Source organism: Clupea harengus, chromosome 23 (assembly GCF_900700415.2).
Source record: "Clupea harengus chromosome 23, Ch_v2.0.2, whole genome shotgun sequence".
NCBI lineage: Eukaryota > Metazoa > Chordata > Actinopteri > Clupeiformes > Clupeidae > Clupea > Clupea harengus.
Window position 1 is genome coordinate 1230350 of NC_045174.1, and position 18268 is coordinate 1248617.

The 18268-nt window shown below is 45.1% G+C and overlaps 1 protein-coding gene across 3 annotated transcripts; it reads right to left on the reverse strand.

Moving 5' to 3' along the window:
• Nucleotides 1-158: 158 nt before the first annotated feature.
• Nucleotides 159-17946, reverse strand: sec31b (SEC31 homolog B, COPII coat complex component). 3 transcript variants are annotated; one of them, XM_012831122.2, is made up of 28 exons: nt 17789-17946; nt 16731-16842; nt 16402-16525; nt 15600-15795; nt 15369-15464; nt 15168-15176; nt 14459-14599; nt 14063-14205; nt 13499-13598; nt 13097-13258; nt 12554-12709; nt 11926-12156; nt 11675-11749; nt 11332-11424; nt 10996-11104; nt 10383-10561; nt 9856-9982; nt 7921-8066; nt 6603-6776; nt 6122-6289; nt 5782-5977; nt 5155-5538; nt 4585-4623; nt 3955-4010; nt 3623-3748; nt 2913-3032; nt 2357-2428; nt 159-2217 (listed from the first exon to the last, which is right to left on the reverse strand). In XM_012831122.2, exons 2-28 carry the CDS (start codon nt 16807-16809, stop codon nt 2038-2040), a joined length of 3681 nt encoding a protein of 1226 aa, XP_012686576.2. In that variant the 5' UTR covers nt 16810-16842; nt 17789-17946; the 3' UTR covers nt 159-2037. The 3 variants fall into 3 exon arrangements, with proteins under 3 accessions (XP_012686576.2, XP_012686577.2, XP_031416383.1); XM_012831123.3 differs by lacking the exon at nt 15168-15176; XM_031560523.2 differs by lacking the exon at nt 4585-4623.
• Nucleotides 17947-18268: the final 322 nt, after the last annotated feature.

Sequence of the window (18268 nt, forward strand, 5' to 3'; positions counted from 1 at the left end):
CCCCTGCTGGATGTACCAGGAATTGTTTTCTTTTTTTTCACGCAAGACCACTGCGTGAAAAATCTGAACTTCCGAAGACCTACTTCAGCATTTGTTTTTAACTTACACCCACAACAAGGAAACATTCACGATAATAAAACCTCCACACACAGCCGAGCTCCAATTACCAGGTTTTATAAGAAAAGCGAAATACAGCGATGAATGACAACATTTGCAGTAAATTACTGTATAAATACATAGGTTAGGAGTGTGGGACAAAAGTGAACGAAGCACAGAGGCACTTGTCAGCCTTCCTCATCTTTGAGGCGTTTGTGTTCATCGCACATTTTAACACCGCACATCGACAGAAAATATCTACTGATTAGCCTGTTCGTGTCTTTCTATTTCCTCTTCGCAGACAAAATGACTTTTTTCAACATTTGTACACATTGCATACCCAGCATGACATCTTCGTAAAGGGAGTATTTTTTCCCCCTAAACCCCCACAACTCACTTTGATAGAAAACAAAACATTTCTGCAACGTTAGTGGTGTGTTTTTCTTCCCGCATTGCCACGGAGGAAAATAATACTTTTTCAAAATATGTTCCAATTCTCCAAATATTACCCACACTACCCATCGTTCTATATCTACAGCATAAGGGGAAATCTCCTTCAGAAGACTGAATGAATAATATCCCAAATGACTACTAAAACATGTATGACCGAGGAACACCACAATGACTCAATTCATTTTCAGCCATGTTTAAATTGTCAGGCATAAGAGTAGACACCACCCTTTTCCAATACGTAAGCATCCCAGAGAGCCACTGGACCCTGGGTCAGATTTGGCACAGAGATGTCAATGACCCAGAGGGGTTCCAGATCAGGGCCAGCTTTGATACAGAGACAAGCTGCACTGTGGGACGCAACAATCACAACATATTGAGTGAATCAACCTCAAAATGCAGTGCAGCAGACAAGATCATAACTCGTCATGTGGTATTGGTTGGGTAGGAAAGCCCAGTGACCAAATGACAAACTCCGAGCTGCTCATGACACACACACACACACGGAGAGATGCAGCACACACACGTACACACACACACACACAAATGCAGCACACACACACACACACACACACAGATGCAGCACATACACATTTGAGTTAGTTAAGTACCCACTTTTGACTCCCCCCGACCATAATACCTCACGCTGCATGTGATTCCTTAAGACCAGTTCATTCAGACATATGAAACACACAGAACTACTTAGACATTCAAGCCCAACATTTAAGGGAAACAGACTCTTTTCTAACTACATTCCCTGGACAGTGAAGTGCTGTTATAATCAGAAATAACCGTGTGACAACACTGGAAGCAGATGGCACAATGTGTGTGTTGTTGTTTTTTTTAACCCCATATCTAGGGTTGGTAGTTAACTGTTGAAGAGGCTGAAGCTGATCAGTGCTGAAAGCAAAAAAAGGGTTAGCTAGTTGGCGTCGCAATATGTTTACACTACCACAATAAATCCCAGTGACCTTTGTTAAAAATATAATGCTTCAGATGTTATAAGCTCACTACATCCACATATTTGTTGCCTTTAACTTTGAGGTTCCTTTAGAACTTCAGCAGAATCGTCACACTGTGTCAAGCTGAGGAGCGTAAGACACACCTTTGGAAACATCGTCATGTTTAAAGCAACTGGAAAATAAACTACCGGTAATTCCTATCCAAAAAAACCATGATGGCAACAGCAGCATTGCCAACTCTCTTCCGAGAACACAGGCTCACAGCATCGGAGTTATAAAATGCATAAAAAAAGAAAAAGGAAAACAAAAACAATGAATCACGCAAAAAAAAAAAAAAAATCTGCAGCAATGTTGGTACAGCTGGAGCTTTTTTTTTTTCCCTCTCTCTCTCTCTTGTAACCTGACAAATCGGTCAGAAATAAATATCATATTTAGAGTTTTAACACTGGAGTCATTGGTGGTGATCGATTCCCCCACCCTCCCACCACATGACCGCTGTTGGGTGGAGGGGTTGTGGGGAGGGGGGTGTTTAGACGGCCAGCTTGTTGGCAATGGTCATTACCACTTTGAGGATGGGCATGAAGGCGGAGATCTCGCTGAAGTTGCTGCTGCTGACGATCTGCGTGTGCACCTCCAGGCCGTGCTGGTAGTTCCTCGCTGCCACGCCGCGGCAGATCTCGTGCAGGCCGCCAAGGATGCTGGGAGAGAGCTGAGGAGGAGGAGGAGGAGGAGGAGATGACGAAGGGTGGTGGTGATTAAATACATTTACAGTACCTACTTCACCTAAGGAAGAGATGCCGAAGCCTTCTACTAGGGACTTGAAGAGTAATACAGAGGTGGGCACTCACAGCCTGGTCCCTCAGCTTGTCGTACAGGTGGGCAAGCCTCTTTGCTGCGTCTTCAAGTTTTCTTTTCGTTTGCTGGAGAAACGATAATATGGAATGTTGAAATCCACAGAATGCTCAACAGAAGGGAGACATCTGGGGCACAATCTCAGAGTGAGGTGTTTCAAACTCTAGCCCGACTGGCATGATCTGTGTGTGTGTGTGTGTGTGTGTGTGTGTGTGTGTGTGTGTGTGTGTGTGTGTGCGTGCGTGTGTGACAGTAGCACAAAATAGACATGTAAACGGGTCATTGAAGTTTGTGTGAGACACTGATCACGTGCAAGTACTCATGTGCATGTGCAAGTTGGTATGTGTATATGTGTGTGTGTGTGTGTGTGTGTGTGTGTGTGGGGGGAAGTATTAACAGATCTCTATGCAGTGTGAATAACAACGTGCACCAGTGTGAATACGTGTGCGTATGTGTGACTATGCACAGGTTAGTCAGTGAGTTGTATCTGTATATCTATGAGGTGCGAGATGGAGAGTCGGTGTGTGTGTGTGTGCGTATATGTATCATTACCGGGTCTCCTGCAGCCAGCTGGCATCTCTGTACCAGGCTGTCGAAGGTGTTCTTGAGGACCATGTGCTCAGCAGGGATCTCTTTCTGCTCCACGCGCTCGGCAGGCAGCTGCGCCAGGAGCTACGGACACACACACACACACACACACACACACACACACACACACACACACACACACACACACACACGGTGCACATGAACACAGATAACACACCTCGCTGCCTTTTCAGCCTTATCAGTTCAGCTCAGTTCAGATCAGGGCCAGATCAATTCCACAGCGAACCAGTATCCTGTTCTGCTTTTTTGTGGAAACTCACCTGACTTGATTTAACAATGCCGCCTGCCGTTGAGTTATGCGTCATTTGCTTAGTGGAAAATCAACAAGGTCATGAGTGGGCCAACAGGTTACTCTGACCCTAGAGCTTTCAATGGTGGCGGGAACTTGGACACATGCAATTGTGCCATTGTGACGAGGCTGCAGGCATTTTATGGCAGTTAAATGATCATGTGTGACCTGAAATGAATCTAATAAAACCAACTGAGAATTTTAAATCAGCCACTCGGTAGTTAACTGGCCATGCATTGTGACAAATTGAATTCTGACAAAACTTCCAGTGGACAAAGGATCAAATTTGAGTCACAAAAATGCAACGAAATGTAGTGCAACGCAATGCCATAGGAAGCTTATAGATAGGAGGGTTTTTTTTTACCTGCACACTTGGCTCCTGGGGGGCCCCGGGGGGGACCTGCACACGGTCCTGAGGCAGAGGGGCCTCTACGGGGTAGCCCATGACCGGGGCTGTGATGGGGGCCATGGGAGTGTAGTTCTCAGGAAACTGCAAAAAGCAGAGTCAGTCATGAGCCTTTAATGATTTTCCTTCAGAATAACTTTTGCACAGTTAATGGTTTAGATACCCAGCAAATGCACTGCAAAGTAAAGAACAAAAATAAAACACAGCACAGTACTTTCGGCAACTGTTCCGTTATCAATAAAGCCTTCAACGGTGGTCTACTTAACGACCAAATGTAACTTTTCCGGTACCTTCTTCTTCCTGGGACCACCCCTCACGGCTGGAGGGTCGTTCCAGCCCTCTTGAGCTGGAGAGCGTCACAAGACCATAGAAAAGAATCATTAGGCATTATCACACAGTAAAGAAACACAACACAACGCTAACTACATGATGCAGACGAACTATGGTAAATGCAAGCAAAACACCGTATTATCGGACTTAGATGAGGCCAAGGAGGCGTCTCACTGGACACTCTGATACGTTTTGGTTTTAGAGACTCATCCTTGGGAGATGAGCCAAACTAATTTAGAAGAATTCAGCTACCTAAAATCCCTCATCTAAGCCCTGTTCTTTCTGGGACATATGGTTATGTTTGGCTTTCTGGCGATGCAGCACAACACAGAAAACTCAGGCTATATCGTGACGCCACCTCGAACAGAGCCAAAAGAAAAAACGCCAGGCATGACTACATGCTCACAAGCAACTTCATACCACTCGCTGGCCAGGCAATGCTGCAAGGATTAGCTTCAAGCTTCGGTTCATGTATGTTTATTTGTTTGCTTAATTGTTTGTTTATTGTTGTGCCCAGTTCACTTGTGGGAATGATCACACACACTGCAATACACCCTAAAACTCAGTCCACACTGTCTCCTGCCTGTCACCTTCATCCTCAAGAGGGGAGCTCAGCCACGGAAAATAACCTGAAAGTCAGAGAGCGGGCAACAGCTTCAAAACTCCTGCAGTCAACACTTCAGTGACAAACACCAACCAACAGGAACAGATAACATTATGGTAACATTAAAGGTACCCGGTCTTCTGACTGAAAAAGGTCTTCTGACTGAAAGATGAAGAAAGGTTGATATGCAAGACTTCTTTTTCCTGCTCTTTCTCAAAGAAAATGATACATTCCACCTGCTGTGGAAACTACAACCTATCTTTCCTCAGCTGTTTACTCATGTTGGAAAAGCACAATCACCATGGGAACAAAGATTTGATATTCCAGGGGCCAGTTTTCTGGAAGGTAGTAATTTCTACAAAGATTTGGAAAATGTTTCTACAAAGGGTACCTTTAACCTTACAGTCCTGCACTGCTATCTAGGTTACAGTGCTTGAATACTGACCTATCTGTGGCAGTGACAAATATGAAATATTTTTGACATAGAGTGTAGTTTAGAAAAAACGTGCTATTTTATGACTGGTGAAAATATGAAAGGGGCCTGTGAAGTTATTACCTGTCGGAGGGGGGGCTACCGTTGGGGCACTAACCGGCCTGGATGCCGGCGCCCCTGGTCCTCCCTGAGGGTAGCCTGCCCCCATGGGTGGGTAGGAGACACCGGGCATAGGGGGAGGCATCCCCCCCTGGCCGTGAGGGCCTCCTGGGTACATAGGCACGGGCGCCCCTGGCAGGACATTGGGTGGCATTGTCGGAGGCGTGGAGGGGACCGACGACGAGGGGGGCAGGAAGCCGGCCGGGGGTGGCCCTACGGGGTTGGGCATCATGGGCAGGCCGCCCGCGGACGAGGAGGACGACGGGGGCACCTGAGGGCCAGACATGAAGCCCAGAGGAGCGCTGATGGGCACGTTCTGAGGATGGAATGGCTGAGAGGGAGGGAACCCTGAAGAACCAGAGATGTGAAACGGGAGGGAATGAAAAGAGAGAGAGAGAGGGAGGGAACATGGGTACAAACGAAAGAAAGAAAGAAAGAAAGAAAGAAAGTCAGAGGGAAAAATAAATAATGATAATAAGGAGTCAATGAGTGTCTAAACTTTCATAGAGTTTTACTAGAAAAGCAGATTACTAGCGCTAGTGCTTCTGCTGCAGTCAGACCCACAGCTAAAGGGCAATCTGAGGGCTGTACCTGGGGCGGGGTTTACTTGTTGAGGGTACATGGGCCTCTGGCCCGGCCGGGACAACATGCCCGAGGGGGCGGCGTGGGAGCCGGGTGGCGGGGCCATGGCGTCGGGAGCCTGTGGGGCTAAGGTGCGGGGCATCGGGGGGAGTCCGGCGTCTTGCATCCGTGAGGGCATGGAGGGCTGGAATGGTACCTGCTGTTGCTAACATGGGAGAAGAAGCACATAAAACAACCACCAACAAGACAGTGCAGATGATACAACACTACTAGAGTCAATCAGTCAGTCCCTTGCCATCAATACAATCAAGGGCTGGTTAGTGTGCGAGTCCTGCTGTCACTGTGTTACCTGTTTGGGTGCGTTTTGGGTGGGAATTTGGGCCGGAGCTGGAGCAGGAGCGGGCGCAGCTGCAGGGCCCTGCCTGGCACTGCCCACTGAGGGTTTGGGGGAGGGCTGACCCTGGGCACCCATCCCCTGGGCGTGGAACAGCCTGTCCCGGAGCATCTGGATGATGGCCTAATAACCAGTGGGGAGGTCAGTTTGTTCAGAATTTTTTTTTTTTTTAAAAAGGAACAATCCAAACTAAAAGAGGAAGCGCAACCAATTTCTTGCACAATAATGCAAATCAACTCTGTGGTGTGGAAACTACCTGACATTATGTTTCATACCAGTTTGGAGGAGCTCACCATGTATACCCATGTGTATGCCGTAAAGGCCATGTATACCACACCATTCCCTACTACACATTTCTATGGAACTGCTCTCTCTGATTTCGGACAGATCTCCGAGGCCTGGCACCTGCAGGTGTGGCGAGGCCCAGAGTGCTCACCTGGTCCGAGCTGTCGGGGAGGTAGCTCATGGCGGTGGCCAGGCTGCCCTGCGAGGCCAGCAGGCTGGCGTAGTGGGTGAGCTTCTCCGCCAGGACGGGGCTCTGCACGGACACCTCCCCGTTCCGCAGGCGCTCGATGGACTTCCGCAGGATCATCACCTTCTCCACCAGATCCTGGGTCAGCAAAGAGAGGCGAACCGTGGGACAAAGAAACAAATCACTCTTGTGTTCTTGGAGCTCAATGGGTAGAGCAGGGTGGCAACACCACTAAGGTCACAAATTCAATACCCAGGAAGTGTACATACTGGACCAAGTTATTATTTTTTTTTTTAGTGGATGAAACTGTATTGGATGGGATGAAAATAAGCACATATACAAACAAATCAAGTATTGACAAAGAGTGACTGGACTACACAAAGCATTCAGAAAGAGTCAGAACCGTTTACAGGAAAACCTGTCATGCAAACCTGCCATTATTTGCCAATGTTTTGCATACTTGCAAAAGGCTTTAAATGCGAGACAGTGTACCAGGTTCCCAGGTTCTGGCCTGTAGAGCTCCTACACTGTCCCCTCATTAGCTGACCCTGCCTTTTGAGGGCTCATGAAGGCAGGTGAACACTTCACAGGGTGTTATTACGTCTGAACCCTCTGACAGAAGGCTGACCACAGCCACACACACATCACTGCTCTTAAAAGGGACACGCTCCGATGCCTCTACCTTTTTGTCTTGTAGAAGAGCACCTTCTATAGGTGGGGAAGTTGGAAGGAACTGCACTCTTGTTGCCATTACTCTTAATAATTATATTAGAAAGTAATTGTCCTACACTAGTCTGCCTCATTTTCCTCACTTGCGGATTCTTGTGGGTCTGCACGCTCGGAATTATCCATAAGGGACACACAAAAATCGCTGATTATACGGAGACACACTCCTGTTCACTCTTGGAAGCTTCTGTTCTTATTCTGCTTATGAAGTTCATATGAACACCAAGGTGCCATTACATCGCCATTCCTTGACAAAGGATTAACTATGGCAACACACAAATCTCTACTTTAAAAGAATGCGCTCCTCTGCAGCCTAACTAGCATGAGTCTCCCTCTTTCCTCCTGTGTTTCCAAGCTTGTGTTGATGCTTGAGTAAGGTGCGTATGTAAGGTGTGTGACTGAGGTGCGTGAGTGAGGTGCGTGAGTGAGGTGCTTGTGTGAGGTGCGTGCTTGAGATGCTTGTGTAAGGTGTGCATGTAAGGTGAGTGAGACTGTGTGTGCGTGAGGTGTGTGTGCGTGAGATGTGTATGTAAGGTGCGTGTGAGGCTGCTCCTACCTCCAGGACCAGTGGCGAGGAGGAGTCCCTCTGCTGGGCCCAGCACTCCACCAGCTTCTCGATGTTCACGGAGCAGATGTAGCACAGGCAGGCCTGCAGCCGGTTCTTCTCCGTGCCTCCGGCCTCCAGACGAGAGCCCAGCGTGTCTGTCGCAAGAACCGCAAGAGACCATTAGCACACTGTAGGTCTCGGCAGTGCTGTCACAAGTCTAGAACAGTTTAACTCACAGCAAGTGCTTGCTTTACTTGCAATTTCAAGTTATGCTGAAGAAAGCCTTATTTGAAGGAATACTGGAAGTTCAGGCCTAAATGTCAGTCATTGCCACAAGTCTTTAAAATGCTAAATATTGTACAACATACTGACATTTTCCCCTGATCTGTGCACTGTTGTTTACATAAAAGAAACTTTGCAGCCGTTACGTGGCTCCAAAAGCAGTATTGCAATGTTAACATGCTACTACAGAAGGTGAAGTCCAATGCCATGTCTTCATTTATATCAGTCACTGCAGTGAATAGTTTCCACACATGAACACATTTGGCTTCTCCACGTTTCTGTGACGGGCCAAAGCCTTTCTAGTAACGTGATGCCATGTTATATAACCTTGTGCACATAGTCGTTCCCTTCTGTATGAAGCAGAACGTTCCCTCTTGTTCTGTGGTCTGAAGGTGTGTCAGGAACACAGGTCCACTGTTGGCTTTCTATACGACGCATCAACTAAGCCGTGAATCAGCAGGCTACAAATGTATGTCAAAGTTCAAGAACAGACAGAAAAATGTCATATATCAAGATCGACGTGTGTGCTTAAAGAAGCAGGGTTGGTATGTAACTAGACATGTCTGTGACAGATAGGGGACAATAGTGTCCGACATGTTTCACACTTATCGGTATCTGCCTCCTCATCTCAGTGTTGCTGATATTGGCCCAAATGCGCCCTCTTGTGTTTACGTTACATATGGCAGGTTTACGTTCTACAAGTTGAACTGGAACTATCTATATTTTAATTAATTCTTCTTTATATACTTACATTCGTTATTAACATTAATTTCTGGAAACTCCTGGTTGGGAACCATAACAAATCAAGACAAGACAATTTAGCACACCAGGGAGAAACACTGGACTAGAGGGAACACATTCACTGCACTTCTACTGGCACAGGTTGGCTAATCATCTCAGTTTCCCAAGTTATATACTTTAACATCCTCTTTTAGCAAATTATTGAAGGCACATTTTAGTCAGATATCTTAAGAATGAAGTTAAGGTTATAAATCCAAATAGATGTCAAACATGATGGCGAAGCTCAGCCTTTGTTTAAGTTAGCTGGCTAGCTAGTTAACGTAAGCTTCATCCATATCTTTGCTACCTTAGTTGAAGCCATCGTTGGTGCCATTTTTTTGCTTTTCATAGATTTTAAGAGACATAGATTTCAACATTAGATACAAAGACTTTGTAAAACCATGATTATTCCCTGGTGGTGCAAGATCTGCATATTGCTTCTTATAAGAAGGTATTCGCAAATATACCCATTATAATTCCCTTTATGCATTTTGTTTTTACAACAGCCAAATATGATAAATGAATATCGGCCATCCTTAGCCATTAGATATTGATATCGGCCCTTAAAAATGCAGTCAGTATCCCTATATGTGACATTACCTACCCACCCACACACGTCTGTCTGTCTGTATGTGTGTGTGTGAAATGTGTCTGAGTACTGAAATGGGTCGAGAGCCTACATCCAAGGTTTTTCCTTACGATTCCTTGGGACAAAGACCTCCTCAAACAAATCAATAAAACTGACAATTTACCTCCCAATGAAAGTTGAGAGGAGAAATTCTTTCAGTCTTAATTTTTATATTATGGATACTTCTAGACTTATTTAATTGCATCATGTCCTATATTTGATCCCGAGGTTTCAGGCGTGCACTCTTGTCTTACCACAGAGTGGGGCGAACTCCTCGGGGTGAGCGTAGGTCAGGAGCGCGGCCAGGGCCTCCTTCCAGTTGTCCAGCTCACAGCTCTGCACGATGTCCTGCCAGTTCTGCGTCACCACTGAGGAGATGAGCTGAAAAGGGGCACACAGTCACATTTAGGACGCCAGCTGCGGTGAAATTCACTTGTCGTTGAATCAGTCGGCCGAGCAGTCACAGTTGAGAAAATGTATACACAAACATAACCACCACAAATACTGTACATTTTCCATGAAGTACACACATAGTGGATCAGGTTCTCAACTACTTGATGGCCTATGTTCTCAGGGTAAAAATTCTCCAATAAATAAATACATAAAAATGTCCATTTGTGGTTTTGGCTAGGGAACAGGTATTTGTGAAATTGTTACCCATTCGAGGTAACAAAAAAAAAAGTAATTACATTAGAGAAACCCAAACAGACATTTACGTGTAGCATGTAATGAAATAGCCCATCACTAAACTAGAACATCTAATGGCAGTCATGGGTTGTACCATGGAGACGCTGTTCTTCTGGCGCTCCAGGTATCTCTGTTGGGTCTTCTTGAGTAGCGCCTCCCCGCCGCTGATGGACAGCAGGATGGCCTCGGCGTAGCGGCCGTCGCTCAGGCACAGCTCCACGGCCCCCTCGAAGTTCCCCACCAGCAGAGCCTGGCTGATCAGGCCGTCTTTGTCTGTGGGGGGAGCGTGTGCGGGTGGGAAGAGATGAGATGAGGCAAATCACACAAATAGACAGACAGACAGACAGACAGACAGACAGACAGACAGACAGACAGACAGACAGACAGACAACTCTCTCACAAACAGCCTTATTCACTTGCATATATAAATCATTTACAGGGAACTTTATGGTCCAGAGACCTTCAGCCGGTTATTTTGAAAATAACTTGTTGAAGGTCGTTGTACCGAAACGTTGAACGACCTAGTTCAACTAATGGTGCCTGAAAACAATAACACCCGCAGATAAACTATCTATGAGAGACAAGTCACAGTGGTCAAAACCATCCCCGAGGTGTGCACATACTTAAAACACTTCAATGAATGTTGACAGAATGTGGGGCCCTGTAGGCACAGCCCCTAACTCCTCAGTGTGTGCATGGAGGATCACCTGCAGAGACGGGGATTTGGAAGCTAGGTTTCTCTTTGGGCATCTGGCTGAAGAAGTCGGCTGGGGAGTCTGAGCGTGGACTGGCGGCTGCAGGAGACTCACTTGATCTCTGATATGAAACAGACAAAGAACAAGACATTAGGTCTACATAAGGGAAGGGGTTAAAAACACACCAAAAAAACAGTAAAAAAGAAAGAGAAATCATACATTTTTCAGGTGAAAGGATTTTGCACCATGTCGAATGATATGACATTACCAGAAATAATTTTTAAAAGAGATAAACCACTAATAAGGATTATTTATGTTATAAGAGAGAGAGAGAGAGAGAGAACAGACCTCTGCAGAGAGGACCTGCATCTTCTCAGCCAGGTCATTAGCGTCCACACCATGTCCATTTGGCTGAAGGCTCTTCCCTAAACATGTGGAAATCTGGACAACCAGAGACAAACATAAACAACTGCTTGACTGCTAGAGCAAACAAGTGGTGGAAGCACACATTTAAATCGGAGGACGGCCTTGTACACAACACAGTGAAATAATAACAAAACGCTGTCACATCCATTTAGCCAACACAATGCGATAATCCTAAATGGATTCCTTTTTTCTTAAATTCAAGTTTTCATTGTGTAAACATTACACACAGTAAAGCAATTTCTGCACAGAAACTTCTGACAGATACCTTTTTGTCCAATTCATCTTTACTAAATCCTAACAGCTTCAGGAACTTCACACGGGCTTCATCTTCAAAGTTGACCTGAGGAAGGATGGCAAAAGTTTCCTCATTATGAAACAACATTAACAAACTATTGTCTACTTACAATGTCAAAGCCTCAAAAAGTCTGAAGTGTGCATCCAGACGTTCCGTCTCAGAACCGTACATCTCCTTCTACCTCTCCCTCTAGTTCCCCCTCATCCACCCATTCCCCTCACCATGAGGAACTTCCAGACGTCTTGCTCGCAGTCGGAGGGGGCGTTCTGGACTTTGGCCTGGCAGTAGCTGGAGAAGGAGCCTGACTGGAGAGCCGCCTGCAGATCCCGGGAACGCTGGAGGAATTCCGTCTCCGTGGTGACCTGGCTGACAAACACCTGCCGCGGGGTGAGCTGGGGGCCCGGCTGCTGGAGGGCCTTGGGGCTCTCGAAGGTCACCAGCTTCCCCCCAAACTGGAGCAGAGAGAGAACAAGCATGGAAACGGTTCATTAACAAGAACTGTTCTGAAACGAAGCGCAAACTGTGACAAAAACACAAGGTGCTTCTTTGTTTAAGAGGACAGGCGTTAATGTCTTTCTGCTGAGCACTACCACGCTAACATCATTTTATAATTTGTCTAAAAAAAAAAAAAATCTTTTAAAAATGTAAAACTAAATACAATCGTGTATGCATGTGACTTGTTGGAAATACATGCATGCATGGAAATATACACACATTTCCTCCCTAGATATAAAGATGCAAACCCCATGAACATCTCAAGTCCACAAGAACAACCCATCATGTGCTGAAATACAGTTCCGATTAGAGTTGAAGATAAAATGAGCCCCATCAGTATAACACTTCACTCACAGCAAAGCGAGCTCCAACTGGACGGCGCACCCACTTGGGAGGCTTTCGGAGCGGGGGGACGATGGTGGCCTGTTGGGTGGGGGACTGGGGCATCTGCAGGGGTGGAAGGACCTGGCCCGTCCCAAAGGGGTCCATGGCATCAAACGATGCTGATATCTAGGAGAGTTTACACAAAAAAAGACGGTAAGGGGGGGAAGATAAAACATTAGAAAAGTATGATGAGGTAGAAATTGCACCAATTTGCTATGGCTCAATTGACAGGCTAGGGTCCTCAAGTACTACAAAACCACTATTTGGATGAAATCATCTTTGAAATCAATTTAATATCATTAGGATCACAACTGTATTGTAAATAACACAATTTACCTTCCTGACCATCACTATTTTTACACAACATCTGATTGAAAATGCATCACTAATAAATAATATAAAGCGGGTCTTTTATTGTAATACGTTACACCCGTGTGATTTCTCTAAGATACATATCATCACTTTGTGTCATTTACAGACAGGCACTGAATCCACGTCCTGGGGCCTTTTTACCTTATCCACACTGCTGTGTTGCACAGCTTCCAGGTTGCCTCCCATGACTGAATAGACGCAGATGTGCCCATCAAACGAAGCGGCGGACAGCAGGGCTGGATTCCTGGGGCACCACTGGACGTCAAAGCACCACTGGTTGATAGTAGGCAGCTCATAGATTACCTGGATGGACGAGGGCACAAATGTCATCAGAGTTCTGGATAAGTGCCTATACATACACCGACCTCCTGAAACTGAAGCACTGCTAGACATCTACGCCTCTGACTGAGGTGGCTCTGGTCGAGGCCAAGGGCATGATTTGAACTAGACACATTCTTAGAAATAACTGGCAGCATTCACTGATAACTGGCAGCATTCACTGCACATAGAGGGCTATTAAGTTCCATTGAAAGTGTGGCCAACCTCTCCAGTGGCGGGGTTCCAGCAGAGGATCCTGTTGTCTTTGGCGCTGCTGAGAAGCAGCTCTGCGTCAGCCTGGCTCCAGGATATGGAGAGAATTCCCCTGTAAGGAAACCCCAATCAGATACAGGTCAGCACTGTAGTAAATGCCCACCAGTCATAAAGACAAAGCGACTGATTTCAGCTCAGTCCTCAGTCCGAACCATTCCTAAAAGCGCCACACGCACACTGATGAACACAATAAGTGAAATATCAAACAGCTCTGACCAACATCGATGCCACTCCTATACATCAAACTTTAAGATTACTCCTCAGTATGTAAGTAAGTGTAACACAGGCATTCCTTTGGAAAAGCATAACTGGAAGTTGACCCACTACTTGGTTTGGTCTGTTTATTTTCTCCACTGCTTGGTTTTAAACAACTTTCAACTTTATCACATGATGATCGTTATTGTATAGTGCATTGGTGCACGCTTACAGAAGGTGATGAGGATGCTCTGTTCAGACAAGATTCTTGAAATGCATATGAACCAGTCAGACTTCACACAATATAATCTGAGTTTTTACCTTGTGTGATTCTCTAGGACTTTAAGGGGAGACGTGGCGAAGCGCAGGTCCCACATCTGAATGACGGGAAGCCGGTCATCTTCGGAGGCCAGAATCAGCTGAGTGGCCACCTCTGGGTGCCACAGCATCCCAGAGCAGTGCATCTTGGGTAAACATAAAGAATGTCCATTAGTACAACACAGTATGGCAGGAAATATTTTCACAGCAGGCATGTTCAAAGATTTTGCTGTGTTGATTGCCATTGCAGAGCTGTGGCAGTTTGAAGGTTAGCAGCTGTTGCCTTCTAAATGGCAATCTATGCCTCCTCAATGATGCTAATCGCTCTCTGCTGCTTTGACATCTCGCAGACATATGAACACTTTGGTATGGCTTAGAGTTATTGATGCGCAGACTTACCCTGTTGCTGTGGTCGCTAATCTTGATGATTGGCTCGTTCTTCCTCAGGTCCCAGACAACGGCTTTGCCGCTGGGACTGGCTGATGCCAGGATGTGCTGAACCTGCCTGTTCCACGCCACAACACTGACATCTTCAGCCGGCTGAGTGAAGACAGGATGGGTGAGGACAGCGAAAAAAATATCAAAACATGCCTTAATCAGGATCATAAATTTCACTCACACACAAACACACACACACACACACACAAAACACAACAGTCCACAACTGACCAACATATGATCTATGCAACATCAAAACAATCCATATTACCTGATTTTTGTGTTGCACCTTTGTTAAATATCACCACCAAGAATCCCAAAAAATGCAAGTTCTCTATTGGTTTGTTTTGTGATTTGAGATATACTCATGCGATTTGAAAATTCTAAAGATGTTTTCTCAAACTGATTTTATTTGGGAGACTCTTCAATTGCAGAAACCTATCCACACGTTAGAACACACTCAGAATAAGTTTCAATACAGTAATCATCATTTATTTTTGAATGCATTTTGTGCAAGACACATGCCTGATTGGTTTAGTGAAGAGAGAGTGGCTGGGTGAGAGGTTCACTACAATGCCCATTTATCCCACACAACAAAGGACATCTGTGACCAGTTAATCAACATCAATTCACACGCCAAACCATTCCATCAAATATTCTTTTCTCTTACCTCGTTTATCTACAAAACAGATGGAAAAAAAACATCTACAAATCAAACTTCTCGAGAATGACTTCATTCAAGACATTATCTTTTTTTTTCAGCAATGGAAAACAATGGACTTGGTTTTCAAAAGCCAGCAGTAATCACCCAATAAAAATGAGCTACAACACAGAGAACATGGAGGAAACAACTAGTTGGAAGAATAATTACCTGTGATTTTGCTCCCGGTGTCATAGGATTGCTGAAATTGTTCAAGTCCCAGATATATATCTCAGAATCATTTGCCCCAGACGCCAGAAGATTACTCTACAATAAAACATAAAGCCATGATTTAAGAAAAAGCATAGCATCAAAACATGTCAAACCCTACATGTCTATTTGGCATTGGCACTGAATACGTTTAAATAAAAAAGGTCAGCATCTTCCTGTGTTTGTGCTTACTTGGAAAGGATTGTAGTCCAGTGCTCTCACTGGACCTGTGTGTTTGGTGGCCTGGCCAACAATGACATCTTCTCCTGAGGCTAAAATGACGTCTGGGTTGTACACTGTGATTGTGCCGTTTTCACCTCCTCCCACGAGCCTACCCGCAGAGCCATCTGTTCCCAGGCCAAAGTTCCCCCAGATCAGACTGTGAAACCTGCGGAGAGATGTCAGCTGCTTATTCCAATCCATATTTGATAAGGAAACAAAGATCTTCAGTGATCTTCAGCCCCACGTCAAAGGCTGATCAAAAAGTTCACATAACTTATAAGTGCACATTGCCTGCGTGGGTTTACTCCGGGTACTCCGGTTTCTCCCACCATCATAAAGACATGCATTGCATCGTATTAATATGAATGAATGTTGGTGGTGGTCGGAGGGGCCGTAGGCGCTGATTGGCAGCCACGCTTCTGTCAGTCTGCCCCAGGGCAGCTGTGGCTACTGATGTAGCTTACCACCACCGGTATGACTGTGTATGAATGACTACTGGACTCTGGAAAGCGACTTTGGGTATTTAGAGAAGTGCTATATAAGATTGAATTGATTGATTGATTGATTGATTGCCGTAAATTGCTCTCATCATATAGTAAACATTTTATTTTGTAGTTTTCTTGTAACTGGCCTTTTTGTGACACATGCTGAAAGCATGCATTGAAAATGCTTGCTTTCTCCTGGGAAGCACCTGACCTGGGTATACAGCTACCATGCTAAAGCACGGGATACCAGAGCAGCATGCCTACCACATCACATGTGTTCCACTTACCTGTTAGAGGTTGCAAGGGTTCCTCTGAGCTTCATCTCCACAGATGGATCTGCAAAATCCATCTCGAAGATCTCTAGGACAGCAGTAGTGTTGAAAGAGGCATCTAGCTGCTGAGCAGAGGTACCTGACAACCAAATTGTGGGATTAGGCTTGCGTTCATATAAATAAAGCAGTGGCTAAGGTTGAAACTAATACCATTTATGAATCCCTCTAATAAAGTATCCCTCAAGGATCCGTATGAAAATAATTTTTATGGTTTATGTTAAACTTTCTGTTTTAGAGAGTTGTATAGTCATCCTATTTATCTTGAACACACACACGAACTTTACCTAAGGCCAAGAACGCAGGATGATGAGCTGCAGGACTCCATGCCTGGGTAGCCGTCCGTAGAATCTCCTTCAACCTCATCGTCTACTGTTGGCTGGCGTTTCGAACGGAATCCTTAGTTGAGATGATATGAGGCAAATGCAACTTCAGTCAGGTCAGGTAGTTCACCTAACCTACCCAATGAATGCAGCTAAGTGCCTCAGACCCCAGCAGAGGAAAGAACCAGCGAACGTTCGGCTGCTTTTGTCACTGAACTTGGCACCATTAACTATTAACCCCCCAATTCATAACGGGGTAAATGAAAGTCATAAATCATGATTACTGCAATAACACCAATCACCGATAAGGCGCACAACTCCGGTGTTGATGTTAGGTTATTCAGGTGCCTTAGCTAGCTAACTCAGTAGCTGCAAACTAACTTACACTAGCGTTAGCAATATAGGTGTCAAAAGCAACAGGCTTTAGAAAGTGCTAAATACTGCATGAATAGGGATTGTTAAGTCACTGGTGTTTGGGAAACTTGCTATTTATCTGGCATAAGGTAGCATGTAAGAACTGGCGAACACGATCTAGCTAAAAAGCGGAAGATGACGTTCACTGATTTTGCTATCTCAGTATCTTGTGACATCAATAGCTAACATTACATATTGCGTTAATGTGGTTTAGCAAGCTTCCAAACAAGTATTCATACTCCATCTTATTTAATGAAAAGGTTTTATGTTAGGATTGAATGGGTAGTTCGCTGATCTAAAGACGAGTGCATAAACAAACAAATGAACAGCTGAATAGCAGTTAGCGAGCTAGTAAGCGGTTAGCTAAGACGTTTTCCTGCCGGCATTTGAAGTGGGGCGTCATCAGTTACTAACTTAGCTGGCTAGGTTAGCTGGCTAACCATGACATGTCCCCAGCCAACCTCCACTACTGAAAATGAAGCCGGCTATGTAGACTACTTTACCTAAATAAATCACTTACTGCCCTGACATGCCATTACCCTGTTATGTACATGCACTTATCGACAAATGTTCACAATCTGACACGCAAAAAGTAACGCAGTACTTACAGTTCGATTGTTGATTATCAGTGTCGGTGGCTAAGGGAAAAGACACTCCTTCCGTTATCTTAGGGATGTGTAGTCCACTACGGCAGCCGACGTGGCAGGAAAGGGTAAAGCCATAGAGTATAACCCATACATCCACAGGTAAGTGTCAGGGGTTTAACGTCAAGGGCATTGAGAGACACTAAGAGACATTCCGGTTAGTTCATGAGGCTACTTAATACTTAATACGACGTGCCGCGGCTAAGTGAATTGGAGTATAGATTATCCTCTTCAGAGCATGCTGTCTGAGTTTCACCACACATCTGTAACCTATGCAATAAAAAAAAAACTAGACACATTGTTACCCAAATTATAATTTTTATATGAACTCAGTTAGGTAAGAAATCCTGGAAACATGAGTTCAAGTATATGAAGTTACTCATGTTCTGAATTGTTATAACCCTCCTCTGCTTTGCACCAGCACTCCTAACACATACTTCACCT

Coding starts and splice junctions, on each gene's coding strand:
- sec31b (XM_012831122.2), bottom strand. CDS start 16,809: ATGAGGTTGAAGGAGATTCTACGGACGGCTACCCAGGCATGGAGTCCT. Junction 15,465..15,599: donor TGGACTACAATCCTTTCCAA/GTAAGCACAAAC, acceptor GTTTTATTGTAG/AGTAATCTTCTGGCGTCTGG. Junction 2,218..2,356: donor ACAAGCTGAGGGACCAGGCT/GTGAGTGCCCAC, acceptor CCTCCTCCTCAG/CTCTCTCCCAGCATCCTTGG.